Source organism: Haliaeetus albicilla, chromosome Z (assembly GCF_947461875.1).
Source record: "Haliaeetus albicilla chromosome Z, bHalAlb1.1, whole genome shotgun sequence".
Lineage (NCBI taxonomy): Eukaryota > Metazoa > Chordata > Aves > Accipitriformes > Accipitridae > Haliaeetus > Haliaeetus albicilla.
In genome coordinates, this window is record NC_091516.1 from 17,698,966 (window position 1) to 17,713,590 (window position 14,625).

At 38.2% G+C, this 14,625-nt stretch overlaps 1 protein-coding gene across 1 annotated transcript in view; it reads right to left on the minus strand.

Moving 5' to 3' along the window:
* GLIS3 (GLIS family zinc finger 3) overlaps window positions 1–14,625 on the minus strand; it is a 180,820-nt gene that overhangs the window by 140,924 nt on the left and 25,271 nt on the right. Inside the window, exon 2 of the mRNA XM_069776864.1 lies at window positions 74–281. Coding sequence (XP_069632965.1) covers window positions 74–281 — 208 coding nt within the window. The remainder of the gene's footprint in view (window positions 1–73; window positions 282–14,625) is intronic.

Here is a 14,625-nt window from a genome sequence, read left to right on the forward strand (position 1 = left end):
GTTGCATTTAAATTACAGGAGAATTAAAATATCCTCTTGTTAAAGTACTGAATATCAAAAAGTAACTCAGGACCTTGTATCTGATGGAGAAGCGCTCAGGCTGGAAGCATCCATAGACCTCTGCAAGACGGGGCTGATCTGGTTGCATGCTATTGAAACCTGATTAGCAGGAGGTGAAACAGGTCCCAACTGTTGAACCGTCATGGGATGGCTGGTGAATACGACATTGTTGCAGCTGCCTTTTCCAACAGACTTGCACTGGGGTCCATAACCAAGACCTCCTAAAAATAAACAAGGCAAGTTAGTATTCATCTCCCATGAACCCATGATGAGGCCACAGTACTCACATCCCTTTGCAAAGTAGGAAAGCTGACTGGAACCGAGTATCTTCTGATGAGGACAAAACAGGGGACCAATACAAGGATTTTGCAAACTTCTCCAAACCCAAAAAGCAATGTGCTAAAGGAGAATTAATAAACTATGCACGTTTAAAAAGTGTGCTGAAGTACATAAACTAAAGACCAGGCATCATGGATAAATATCAGAAAAAACACCACCACTGGAAGAGTACAGAGTGCAGCTGTCAGCTGAAGGACAGACAAGCCATAAGCACACCTTCCTCTGAAGGTGGGAAGAGAGAACCCAAGGAGGCTGCAGGAACACCACTGTGCCTTGAATCCTACCAAATCCCACAGCTCCAAGCCATTGCAAGCCCTTCCATCACTCCTACCACTAGCCATGCAAAAAGCAAGGGGACTGCAAGCACGCATACAAATTGCAACCCCTGCAGTAGGTCTGGTGTGGCAAAATGCACAGGCTGCATAGTTTCCCTGGCAGGAGGGAGTTACAGCTGGAACCCAGCATTCCTCAGAGGTCTGGGGAAAGGAATCTGAGCTGGATCAAGCAGAGAAGCATTCTGGACTTTCTTTAAAAGGCCACAATCTGCTCTCAGTCACTGTTGCCATGACTCAGACTGATGGCTATTACACACTAGCAAGAGATGATTACAGAGGTAGCTGGCAAATGGGACATATCTGCAAAATTCTGTGTACTTCATATTCTGATTTAGGTCACAGATGGTGGTTTACAAGATTCCCTTCATTAAAACACATCAATATGAAAAAGTTAAAATGTAGGCCATAATATGGAAGTTGTTGGATATCTAGCAAATTCTCATCACACCTGGAAATTAATAATTACATGATTCACATTTCTAGCTGCTTCCCTGTGTTCAGACTACTCTCCAAAGCAGGATAGCAACATCAGGACAAATAGTGAAAAGCACTTCAATTTAATCCATTTTCTAAATTAAACCTACTTCTGATTTGGTTGTACAACTCACATACTAGTTTTACTCGAGGATGTTCAAATGGGTTGCGAACTTCACAAAGAAGTACATTAAGGTATTTATGGCCCTCATAATCATAGGAAGAAAATCCAAATCCTTCATTCTCCTCCAGATCAAACAGGATTATCTTAAAAATTTGCAATTCACACTAGAAATTTCAAATTATAGCTTTTATTAAAAAAAAAAAAAGAGATAATATAGATATGTTTATTCCTCTTCCAGAGGTCTGTGCCTTCTTTTCAAATTATTCTTCTCTTTGACTAATTAGTAATAACTCACATATATGTGAGAAAGACATACATGATTCTCAGTCCACTGCAATCCTAAGTGGTTTGTAAATTCATATACAGATGTTACAAGTTGATTGCATGATCCACCACCAAAGTGTACTCCTTAGGCTGAAATATGGCAGCCCTTTAAGAAAAGCAACTTACTCATTGCTACTACTTTGAAACATAAGTGAAACACAGCATCTGGCTGAAAACTCAAGGGTAAGGAAAGAAGAAAACTTTTAATAACCCATCCTGAAATTTAGCTAGAAGGACTGGAAATTTCTGAGGATAAACATGTAAGAATTCCTTGTACTGCACTCAACTCCATTGTGGATACCAGAAAAACAGCTTTTAAGCTTTGTAGGATTACTGTCTGCTCTCACTAAAGGTGTCCAATTAAATCAAAAGAATAAGAGAAGGCATTTTATTTTCTTTCCTGTGAAGCAGTTTGTTTTTTTAACTTACTAAACCTGAATCACTGTGCTAGTCAGCAGTTGCTTTTATGTTGCAGAGTGCTAAAATGGAACCAGCCAGCAAAAATTAGGCAAAAAGTGTAAGTTGCCTTGGTAAGAATATGAATGCTACTCCTCTTAGCAAAAGGCTGGTTGGGGTGAAGTTAAAAATTTACATGACGCATTCACATTGTATAAAATACATAATACTACATCATATGTCTGTATGTATGTGTATATTACGTATGTTCAGTCAGCTATTTTTTAGAAAAGCGTCTTTAGTATGTAAAACTAAAGGCTTTGTTCACCAAAGGATATAAAAGACAGGGAAGCATGCTGTAATAACATATGAAATCCAACTGGTTTTGACACTGAAACATAGTTGCAAGGCTTGTAGACCCTGTATATACTGACTACTTAATAAGATGTAAACCTAATATTTAGCATTGAGAAAAGCAGCTCTACCACAAACATGTACCAAATATATACTGATACTTCCTGGGATGACACCATAATGCCCTTTACTCATAAGCCACTTTCAACAGATTTCAGAGGTAACAATAACATCTATTTTATCATATTCAGGAAATCAAGGGCTGTGCACTTGTAAGATTTTCATTTAGGGACAGGCCATACGTCAGTTCACATAACAATCTGCAACCATACTGTGAAATTGCTATTTATACATGATTAAACCTGAGCTGCTTGGAACTTGTATGTCAGAAAAAAAAATAATCCCAAAAGCAAAAGCAGAAAAGGGAGTAGTGTCAAACCAGTTAAATACACAATATTGCACCCTTAATGTATCCTGGTTTCCCTTTCAGTTATAGGGTCTGCTCTTATTATCTGTGCATAAACAGCATCTCAGTGATGCTGAGAACAGCTAAGAGAATTTGTTGTGTAAGGATAAGGACGAAGGCCAAAGATGGTCTAATCACTGGTCACTGAAAGGAAAAAATGAGAAAAGGAGTACTTTGGAGAGATTGTATTACTGGGATGACAGACAAAAGTAATGCAAGACTCTTGTCCTGATAAATATTTGCCTGGGCATTTGTCTGATACAGAAGTGGAAGGAAAAGGTTTTGTTCTTTATAATCATTGATAAACATTTGCTGTTATGGGAAAAATGACAATTCTTCCCCTTAAAAAGCTGTGGGTGAAGGGAGACAGATTATCAGAAATAATCTATCATCAGCTCCCACCATTGAAAGAGGTTGCAAAGTGAAAGACTACTGCTACGAAAAGCAAAGTCATAAGATTTTATCCACTGTTTCATACAGGTGTAAATGTGCCAAAAGACCATCATTAATACCTCATCTGTGCCCAGCAGGTCACTGAACAGTATTAACTTGATCTGAATCAGGCGTGAGCATGCAACCACAAGTCTGTTGAGCTAAGTCAGAGCACAAGATAGGAAACTTATGCTGACTTTGAGATAGCTGCATGCGTACAGACCACATCTGATCTAGCATAAAGTTAAATGGGTGCAACATGGACATCTGACCTGGCATGAGCCTGCTGCTAAAAGGCAAGCTATCAGAAAGTGTGTTCAAAAGCACTGAATAAATGTGAACTGACAGAATGACTACGTCCCACATCAGCATTTGGCATCATATACCTACAGTGCAAGAGGAGCACTCAGTCTAGGTTTCCTGTACCAATGACCCAAAGCCTGAAAATTTCAGACAGTGAAAGGACAAAGGCAATTCCTTAATGTCTTGAATCCACATCAGCTGAGATAAATGGGAACCTCTTTGGAGGACATCATTAGGTTTTGAGTGAGGCTGTAGATTCTAAGAAAAATACGTGGACCTAATATTTTAAATGAGCAAGAGAAGCAACTTCCTTCCTTATACACTAGGATATAAATCAGGAGATAGTCCAATAAAGGCAACAATAGTTGAGGAGGTGGAATCAGTCCTGAGCTGGCTCACAGGAAGATCTATGTTTAATTAGCATGTCATTTATTCCAAATAGACATATTACACATAATCAAAACTGCCTCTTATCAATAGCTAACAGTAATAGTTAACAAGTACAAACAGTGAAAATGTTTTATGGAAATATTTTAATCCATTCACTTCCTCATTCGTTAGCTTGCCTATTTTCCCTGTTTATTCTCTATAGTTGGTTAATAGCTAAGCTTCACTCATCCTTGACATGCAAAAATATTTTACTACAAACTTCTGAAGAACATTCAAAGAATACAGAAAAACACAACTACTTGAATTTAGGTACACTGAATTTCAGATGAGATTCTCTTAATTTATATCACTCTCGTACTTTTTTGGAGGCAGAGTCCAATATGAAATTATTTCCACTTAAACACATTTTCTTTTATCAGGTATGGATTGAAAACCAACCAATGCCTTTGTCTACTTCTCCAAGTCAGGAGTAGTAACTTGTTAATTCTGCCAACTAACTTGGGTTATAAAATGGAACTACTTCACCAAACCTTTGAAATTGTAAACTATGCTTCCCATGTATAAATAATGCATGTATAGATTCCCATGTATAGATAATGCAACAAAAACATATAACAGCAAAACCAGTTTTAATTGTTTGGTGTTCTGAAATGCACAACATACCAAAAACACCAGATAAAATTCAATCATCTCTTGGATCAATAAATTCTGCAATAACTGAATTAATCAGTATGAAAGAAAGCTATTAAATTTAACTGAAAATCTGTCCTGTTGTTACTGTTAGAATAACAGCTAGAAATAAAAGAATTGCAACAAAAGAGCAAAAGGTAATGTCCCTAAGGGATCTTCTGTCCATTAATGTACAGCAATTAAGAGCTTTGGAAACAGTCGGTTTTAATGTTTCCCTTGTAATTGGCTTCCAGTCTTGTTTGCATGGATTCCATAATCACCAAAACAGGGAGAAAAGGGCACACCCAAAAAAAGCATATTTTAAGACAATAAATACTAAAGAGGACAGAGACCAAGGCAGTAATTAAGACTGCATCAATGTATTTTTCATGTAGGTTAGACATAAGTCACCAAGGCTATTTCAAAACAAATTTGGTCTTTTTCCACAACATGGTGAATCTGCTGGAGGCTGCAGTCCCCAGCTGCCACGTACATCTTTGCTGTGTGTCACTGTAACTGTGGGGTTGTTGGCACCCTAGTTGGAGGGGCTTCGCAGCAGCTGCTGACTGAACAAACTCAAAGGTTTGCTGGGGAGACTTGTTTCCAGGTGGGAACTTTCCCAATCCCTCTCTCCTTGGGGCTGCCAAACCTTTCAGGCTTCCCCTCAACCAATTTTATAATGACTTATTATTAATGACTATTAGAGAGCTAGCACTTGTCTCTTTGTCCTTAAACACGATGGCCACTCTTCTATTGTTTCTACAGCCAGCTAAGAGGCACTACTGCATGCCAGCTATGTAGAAAGAGACACCAGCTGCGGGGCAGTGGGTATCAGGCTCCTTGAAACCCTCTTTAAGCGTGTTAAACTGGAGCTTCAAAGAGGAAAAAACTAAAGACAGAACGGGGGGAGATTGCCACTTGCCTCTATTAGCATAGTATTGGCCCAAATCTTTGTCTATTTGGGAATCTGGGCTTCTTCACAGTGGTATCATCCTCTGAGCCCAAGTCTTTTTTGGGACACCTGAGGCTTGTAGGTGAACTACACAAAAATTCAGTCAAAACTACATTTGGTATGAGCAATTTTTGTATGGCTTGCAATCTGGAATTTTTCAGGGTACAAGTAGATTACTAAACTATGGCTCAAGTAAACTACTGAATTTAGTTTACTAAACTAAATTATGATTCTTATCGCAAGTCCTATGAAATATAGTATTTTCTCAACTACACTACACCACACAGACACTACATGTAAGTTGAAACAGTGATTCTTGGCCTTTATTTTCTTAAAATATAAATTTTTTTAAAATCAAGGCTTTATAGTTAGAGAGAGAATTCTGAAACTGAGATCCTAAAACCTCCCCAGTTTAACCTCATGGGTATGATCTTAGCTCATGATTTTCTTAACACTTACAATTAGCAATGCCTTGTTAGTAAGAAATTTCCTGCAAAGCCTCTGGCAGTGTCCACTCTGAACAATGAGTTAGACACACCATTAATCTGACTAGTATTGGCAATTCCCATGTTCTTAACTGTTTGCAGAGACTTAATCTTTACAATCAAGGAAAATAATCTGGAGGAAATCTGCTTTGAATCTCAGAAAGGCAGTTTCTTCACTATCAGAGCGCACTTGGTAAATTAGCTTGCACTAATTTCCAATGCTCTCTGCCATTCATTGTATGAAGTAATCAAGCATGTACTTTCAGCAACTCTACTGTGAGACAAAAGAGAGTGACAAAGCACAATGAAAAACAATGTCTCTCTTCAAGTGGAACCAAGGTAAAAAATTATCCAGAACTGACTGGTGAAAACAATACCTCACAGGTGATTAACTTAGCTGGTTTAAAGCAGACAGCAATGAGATCACCTACGTCTATGGAACACTTTAACCACTAAATTTAAACAAATGAAAACAGTAGTCTTGTAATGACTAAACTAAGAATATATTATGAAATAGTCTGGTTCAGGAAACTTCCAGGAGAAAACGCACACTGTAAAACAAAGATTTTCAGTTAGATTTGCAGACATTTATAATATCTCATATTAATTTTGAATCAGTTTTATTTATATCAGGGAGGCCTCCCACTTATTAAAAAGCTATTTTGAAAGCTACTTTGTATTCTTATTTTGCATAAAAAGTAAGAAGTTATCAGTTAACTACTGCACAGATCAGTAAATGTTTAACTGAACTAAAATATAAAAGTTTTAGCTGCCATGGGTAACTCCTTATTTATTATCAGTGACATTAGATGACTTCTGCTTTTGTCCTTGTTAGGACAATATACAGTATGTGCTCTTCTATTGCAGGAAACTTACAGCTTTACATCTTTAGTTTACGCTACCTCTTCTCTATAGCATTACTTACTCATACCAGCTTCTGGTAAGTTTCTACCTAGAGCCTGACCATTTAGTTTGTATTTCTGAAAAATAAATATATTGTGCAAGCCTCATATTTTTCTCAAATAACTGGTATGAATCAAGAGAAACTCTACTAATAGTGTATTATATTACTCTACTGGTATACTAATCTAATGGTGAATAATATCAGGTGAAAAAAACCCGAGTTTCATGTTTTAAATTTCAGCATTGGCCAGGTCCTTAAAACACCATTACAATAGAGACAGAGAGAAAATTATTATAATCAAAATAGAAATATACAAATATGTGAAAGAACAAAAGAGAACTGTATTGGAATTAGAGATAATACCTTCCAGTTCCAGTGCCATTGGGAAATTACTGTTTGAATCTAACCTAAACGAACACAGAGCATACACCTGTATATGTGTGGGAGCACGGACTGTCATTTCAACTGACTTGCCAGTGGCATTACTTGAGGGGCAAACCAAAAAATAATATTGTTAAAACTTCGTCATACATTATGAATGTTAGAACTCAAATGAAATCTATAGGGAAACACTTTGCCCATTAAACAGTGTTGCACTCAACTGCAAAGTAAGTAGACTGATTCCAGCAGTGTTGTTGGAATACTTATTTGCTGATACCACCTGACTGCAATGCAGAACAGCCAACTATGGAGGGGCAATAAGAAAACACTTTAGAAAAATAATTCTCTGGGCTGTGTAACACTTCATCTCCCACAACAACATCTAGCAGTGTTCAACCTTCATTGCACATTTGTGCTTTTCTTCACATTAGAAATACATACTTAGCGTTTTTTCCAGTAATTCCTTAAGTTTTTTTCTTCAATTTTCATTAAAAGATGCTCAGGTCAGATAATTTCTACTATCTTGATATCCTTAGTGGTTTAGAAAATACCTTTTCTAAAGTAGGAGCTTTCTAAAGTAGGAGCTTTGGTATTTGGAACCATGGGCACATGCGGATCCATTACTGAAAGGACTTTTTCGGTCCATGTACGGAAGCAAAGCAGCATAGCAACATACCACCCCCTGTTCACATGGTAATTTCTGATTTCTTGCTGTGTTCATTGGACTACTATCTAACACAGAGACAGCCTGCCTTGTGCACACCTTATACTTACTTCCCCTGTCAGCCTAGTTGCATGGGCAGTGAGTAATGTTGGGAAGAAAGAAGCAGACCCCTTCCTTTGTCCAAGCCCCAGGCAAAGGGAAGATCTTTTGTCTCCTTTACCCACTTTGACACATGGATGCTAGTTCTGTCCAGCAGAGCACCAAGAGTAAGGGGACATATTCTCAACAGGTTTATGCTGCCTTAGCTCCAATGATCTATGACAACTTCCCCCTAGTAAAGCCTGCGAAGAGCTGTGCAGGAGTCCTGAGCAGAGAACAGAAGAGCAAGGAGGTTGCTTTCTACCTCCAGCATGGGCCAGGTCTCAGTCTTTGCACTGTAACACATCAGTGCCAGACTGCATTGCATGTCATGATCCAGCAGGAGACATCTGTTCAGCAAAAAATCATGCAATAAAGGCTTTGTTGAATGTTAAACTGTAATCATCCCATGTGAGGCTCTCTTTCTGAATCTTTACAGATAACCCAAGGTATTAGACCACTGCTTCTCAAAAAAGCATCGTTCCTCCTTTAAGAGACTGAAATGCAGAAGCAGGAGAAAAGAAGAATAAACACCAACCTGTTGAACAGTGATACTAATTGAGAACAGGTGATAAAAGTTAACATGGACTAAAGGGTAATTTTTAAAACTGCATTGTCCCTGAGTTTCTGAGCAGTACAAACAAACAATTTTCTTTTTTTCCTTGCACTAAAACCAAGATATTGTTTAATGTTGTTTCTCCTAAAAGATAATATGAGAACATCATCCTAGTTGTCAGTTTAACCAAACAGAAATAACAAGCATACAGCCCACATAACGTATGTATTCTAAGAGGCTTTATACTCAGTTAATTAGTTTAACTATTGCTTTCATGGTTCATTTAAAAGTTTCATGCTTCATTAAATATCAATATATTTTATCACCTCAAAAAACTTTTCAGTAAAAATACAATTCTCTTTTCAAGTGATAATCTTGTTAACTGATATATACATTTCAAGCATGTCTATCAGACACTATCAGAGTCTGAATTGCTACAGTAGCAGTATCTCAAAGCATTATGCAAATCTTATTCCACACACAATGGAAAGATTTTTTTTGCCTGAAACAAAAGTACTTTGTCAAGAAAAAGAAAACGTTTTTGAAACATGTTATTTTCATCATTAAAAAAGTTCCTCCACTGATCTCTGGTTGTTCTACCTTCACAGCTGAAACATACCTTGGATTCAGTAGTTGTGACTGTTTTGTCAAAAATCCTTAAGTTCAGAAAGTCAGAAAGTCATGTCCTTAAGGAAGCATAAAGATCAATGAAACTAATAGTTGCAAAGATACAGAGGCCAAAAGCCAAGTGCAACTCATAAAAAGAAACTCCTGTGGTTAAGAGAACATTTTTTTTTCTACTATAAAGGTTTACTTACTTAGGCAGAGTATGCATTTTCTCAATTCAGGATATAAGATTACCTCAGAGCAGTTTAGAAGAACAGTTTCCAGACTGAGAAATTACTTCTTAAAAGTCCACCTGCATGATTACGACAAATTCTCTGGAAATTTCTACTATTATCTTCATATACAATCTTGTTCTATGAAATATATGGTCAGTAAGGTGCATTGCAATAATACAATGACAGCGGTTCTTATTATTTAAACTGACTTTTAGAGGAGGCCACTATCAGCATCCTTCATGTTACAGCCTATTTAGATTCCTTAAAAGCTGAAATGTTATTACATCATGGTCCAAACAAAACCTTCCACTTGTCTTTCCAGTCTTATCTCTTCAAGTCAATGAGAGGCAAACCCTGGGAAAATTATACAAACAGCCACAAGTATTTAAAATCTGTATTGTCACTACATGCTTCCACTCCTCTCAAAGCTTTAGAAATTTTTCTTTCAATTTTATTCTTTCATTAGCCCAAGGCATGCTAATTAATCGGAATTTCCCAGGTCTTTTGTTGTTGTGACCAAAAAGGAAAGACCAAAAAAAAACCTCATTCCATCTTGTTAAAGTGAGTCCATCTACCTTCCACAAAGCCAGGGTAATAAGAGGGAGGATTAAGGCCACTTGAATGGCTTAGGCCCCATAAAGACAACTCCATCTCCTGCCCTTAGCCGTCATCCTTGCCAAAATTGATTTACGGAGAATGACATCTTAACCACAGCTATTACTTTGTGAAGAGGAGGCTGTTGTGTTGGCAGGGTTTGGCATCCAAAGTTGGCTACTGAGTAAGGTCTGATGTGAAGACACAGGAAACCACACTGGCATACCAACGCAATGGTGCGTGTGCCTGTCTGCAAGGGCCGTCTGAAGGGTGGAAAGAAGTGTTCATGGACAAAGGCATAAAAAGGTAAACGTATGCGTGTGCTGCTGAGCTGAAGCACCTTTGTTAAAGGGTGGAAACCCACACAAATGTCCTGATGGAGACAAATCTTTTTAGGAAGCTGGTCATCCCAACTATGTATCTCTCCTCCATACCTCTAAAAAAATCAAGTGATACCCATCCTTACATTAGTTTGACAGAGAGAACGTGCTGAATAGGTAAGAGTAAAATGTTCAAAACTGATCATGTAATTTTTGAGGACTTCAACCTTTTGACTTTCAGTGAAGTTAAACTGCCAAGTACATAAGTAATTTTTACAAACAGAACCTGGCCTTATGAGCTGTTTGGGTATTTTTTCAAACTTTTGTCATATGCAGGTGTTCATGTGCTCTTCTTCATACAATTTGTTGTGTGTTTCTTTAGTATTCTGGAGTGATTTTCATTAAATTGCAGGGATTCGATTCCATGAAGTTAATGTGAATAGGATATAAACCAGCACTTCTTACAGTCAGCTGTGGTTGTTATTTCACTATTACTGAAATCCACACCCTATTCTACAGTTTGTAAAACTTTATGTTAAAAAACATGCTTGCTTTTGAAGTACTTCTGATGTGCAGTGCATGCTAAAGATGCAAAACAAAGCCCATTCCACTTCCAAAAGACTCCAGAACACTAAACTACACCAACAGAGAAGAGTTAAAGTGCTTATAATTGAAGAAAAAACAATAAAGAGAATAATGGTTATAGTATTTTTCCTTTTACATGACTAGCTCCTCTTCTTCATGCAACATTGAAGAATCAACTCTGCACAGGCAGGCTGAATGAAGAAAGAGTGTGGACTTGCAGTCTGGATTTGGGAGAGTTTTCAATGCCTAAATGTAGTAGGTTGACCTTGGCTGGCTGACAGATGCCCACCCAGCCAGTCTCTCACTCCCCCCTTTCAATAGCATACGGGAAGAAAATAAGATGGAAAAGCTCCCGGGTCAAGATAAGGACAGTTTAATACGAAAAGCAAAAGCTGCGTGCAGAGACAAAGCAAAATAAGGAATGTATTCACTACTTCCCATCAGCAGGCAGGTGTCCAGCCACTTCCTAGGCAGCAGGGCCTCAGTACGTGTAGCAATTGCTCAGAAAGACAAATGCCAACAACACAAATGTCCCTGCATCCTCCACTTTTCCCTCAGCTCTTATTGGTGAGCATGACATTATGCAACATGGATCCCTTTGGTCAGTTTGGGTCAGCTGTCTGAGGTGTGTCCCCACCCAACCTCTTGCTCACCCCCAAACTACTGGCCTGTTTTTTGTGGGGTAGTGGTGTGCTGGAGAGTAAGCCTTGACACTGTACAAGCACAGCTCACCAAGAGCCAAAACACTGGAGTGTTATCACTGCTGTGTTCTCATTGGTGTGTTATCAACACTGCCTAGTCACAAATGCAAAGCACAGCACCATATAGGTTGCTATGAAGAAAGTTAACTGCAGCCAGTCAGACCCAGTATACTAGATATGCAAGAAACACAAAGAAATGTCAGGGGACTGCTCTGGGAGAGGCAAATGCGTGGGGAATAGGGAGGGGAAGTACTTCCAAGTGAATGTGTGGACTTCAGGCTTCACCCCAGACTTCAAATTTACTTCTAAAAACATTATCAGAGTTAATTTTGAAAAGAGGACTGCTTTCCCATTATGATTTTATTTTAAAATATGTGAGAAAAAGGAAAATTAAACATTGGATAGGTATTAAACATTCAGTTTTCTCTTCAAATAATGTAGTTGTAGGATTTCGCAAGGCTTGCCTTTTCAGTAAAGTCACTAGTTTCATAACCAGGGATGTCTTATTGGTTTCAGACAACAGCGAGAACTTTGAATATTTTCACTCTATTCACTCTGAATAATTCTTTGAAAGCCAATTTCTGCTTTTAAATCATCGTTACACAAAGGTTGTTGCTTTTTTAATCAGCAGGCATTTTTTCAAAATTATGTTTCTGCTTGAGAAACCCAAGCAAAAAGGAATCCTGAAGGCTCAGCCAAAACTGCAAACTGAGCTAAGTGTTGCAGGCACCACCAAGGTGATCCTGTTTCCTCATGCACACCCTTTCCAGAAATTATATTGACTAAAGCACCACAATTCCTTCCCCTGCTCTTCCTAGGTGGACATGACTTGGATTTATAGGAGGAGTTAGTTACTTAGCCAAAATGCCCTGAAACAGACAGGCAGAGGGACAGTAGCTCCTCTCTGCAGAATTGGGGCAGTGGGCCAAATGCAGTGATGGGATGAAAAGCTGTGACATATATTGCTTCTCCCCCAGGACTAAGAGAAGGACCCAAACCACAGCCTGTCCTCTCGGTTGCTCCAGGAGGACTTCAGCTCTGCACCACAGATACAGGCACAGACTGTAAGGTGACAGCCTATCATACAATTTACAGAGGGGTAAAAGCTAGGATGTGAGGTGAGCAGCCCAGAAAAATAACTATCTATCTCATAGGAATATGGATGTTCACAGGGAAATGTAAGCCACCAAGTAAATTTCATGTAAAACTTCCAACAATTGCTCAAAGATCTCTTTAGGTCTGGCTTTACTTCCATGTAAGTGCATGAAAGCCCTAGGTGCATACACCAGCTAGGTATCCTTCTTTTTGGTAGCTCTTCCTGACTGTGCCCAGGAAAAAAAGAGAAGAGAAGAGAAGAGAAGAGAGAAGAGAGAAGAGAGAAGAGAGAAGAGAGAAGAGAGAAGAGAGAAGAGAGAAGAGAGAAGAGAGAAGAGAGAAGAGAGAAGAGAGAAGAGAGAAGAGAGAAGAGAGAAGAGAGAAGAGAGAAGAGAAGAAAACTTAACAACTGAGATTGCCCGGTTCCTTCTGCCTAACATGCAAGACAACTCCTACTTAGGCTCGTAGGCGAAAAGGTCAAAAGCGTATATACTGAGACAGTTTCAACGGGCCTAACAACTGTTGGAGACACTCTAAATTTGTCAGCTAAGACAAGGTTATAGGTCCTTTTACAATTATTCTTGTTAAAAGTCAGGTGCTGAAATCTGGAAATCAGCAGTATCTTCTACAATGCCAAATAAATATCTCTTAAACCCTACCCATATAGATTAGACTGTGAATTTTTGCTCCTAAGCCTAATCAGTTACTTACTCCTTGGTCCCTTTGATTTCTGGTCCAAAATAGGTACCAGTCAGTTTCAGCTCTAATTTTTGCCTTATGTTAATGAAGGTAAAATTTTCATCAAATTATCTTAGAAAACAAGTTCTTGGGTCATTGTTTTAATCTCATTCCACAAGAAGGAGTGCAACACAGTCATAGCCTCCCATAACAAATATCTGCTATACTAATGATGTCTTTTTTTATTTCTCTTTAGGTATTATACCTGGGTACTACCACGAATGCATGTGAAACTAAACCATGTTGCATTTTATCACAGATTAGCATGTTTCACCACCTAACATATACACACAGAGGGGCAAAAGTACAGCTACCCACATCTTTAACTTTGCCAGTTCTTAAATTAACAATTCACAAACAGGCACCTACAAAGTCTGAAGTCTTCATGACTACATTTTGATCTTCTCCATGGTTTCGACTCTTCTAATCCTGTTATGACCATCACAAAATTTTTAAGTAGATTGCCACCATGTTTTTCAAAGGGCTGCAGCTAAGGGGCAGGAAAAAACCATAAATATTTCTAAAGTTATCAACGGGCTAAAGCAGGATGCTTCATTGAACCCACTATGCAATCTTTCTGGTATTAGTTTGAAAAGGTACAATGTGATCAGCCAAATGGATGAACAACCCAACAGCTTGACCACATACAGAGAAGTAAATCCTCTGGAACAGGGTATCTCAAATCAGTAAAGGTGTGTATATTCTTAAGTATTTAGGGGACTGGATCTTAGCTATGATCAGAGTAAACCTATATATTTTATTAACCTAAACAACCAAAACATATAAATCTCAACAGCCACATCCAAGTTTTCTATTTTAAAGAAACAATGAAAGACACTTTATTGAAAGCATGTTTGTTAGGATTGTAACTTACCCTCTGGTTTCTTGTTGCAACTCTTACAAAATTATTTCTTTCTCCATGAATTTATTAAAAGAAAGAAATCTTAGTCTAGATATAACATGCTAGGCAGTCACAAAGGAAAAAAGGAGATCATTATCATTAT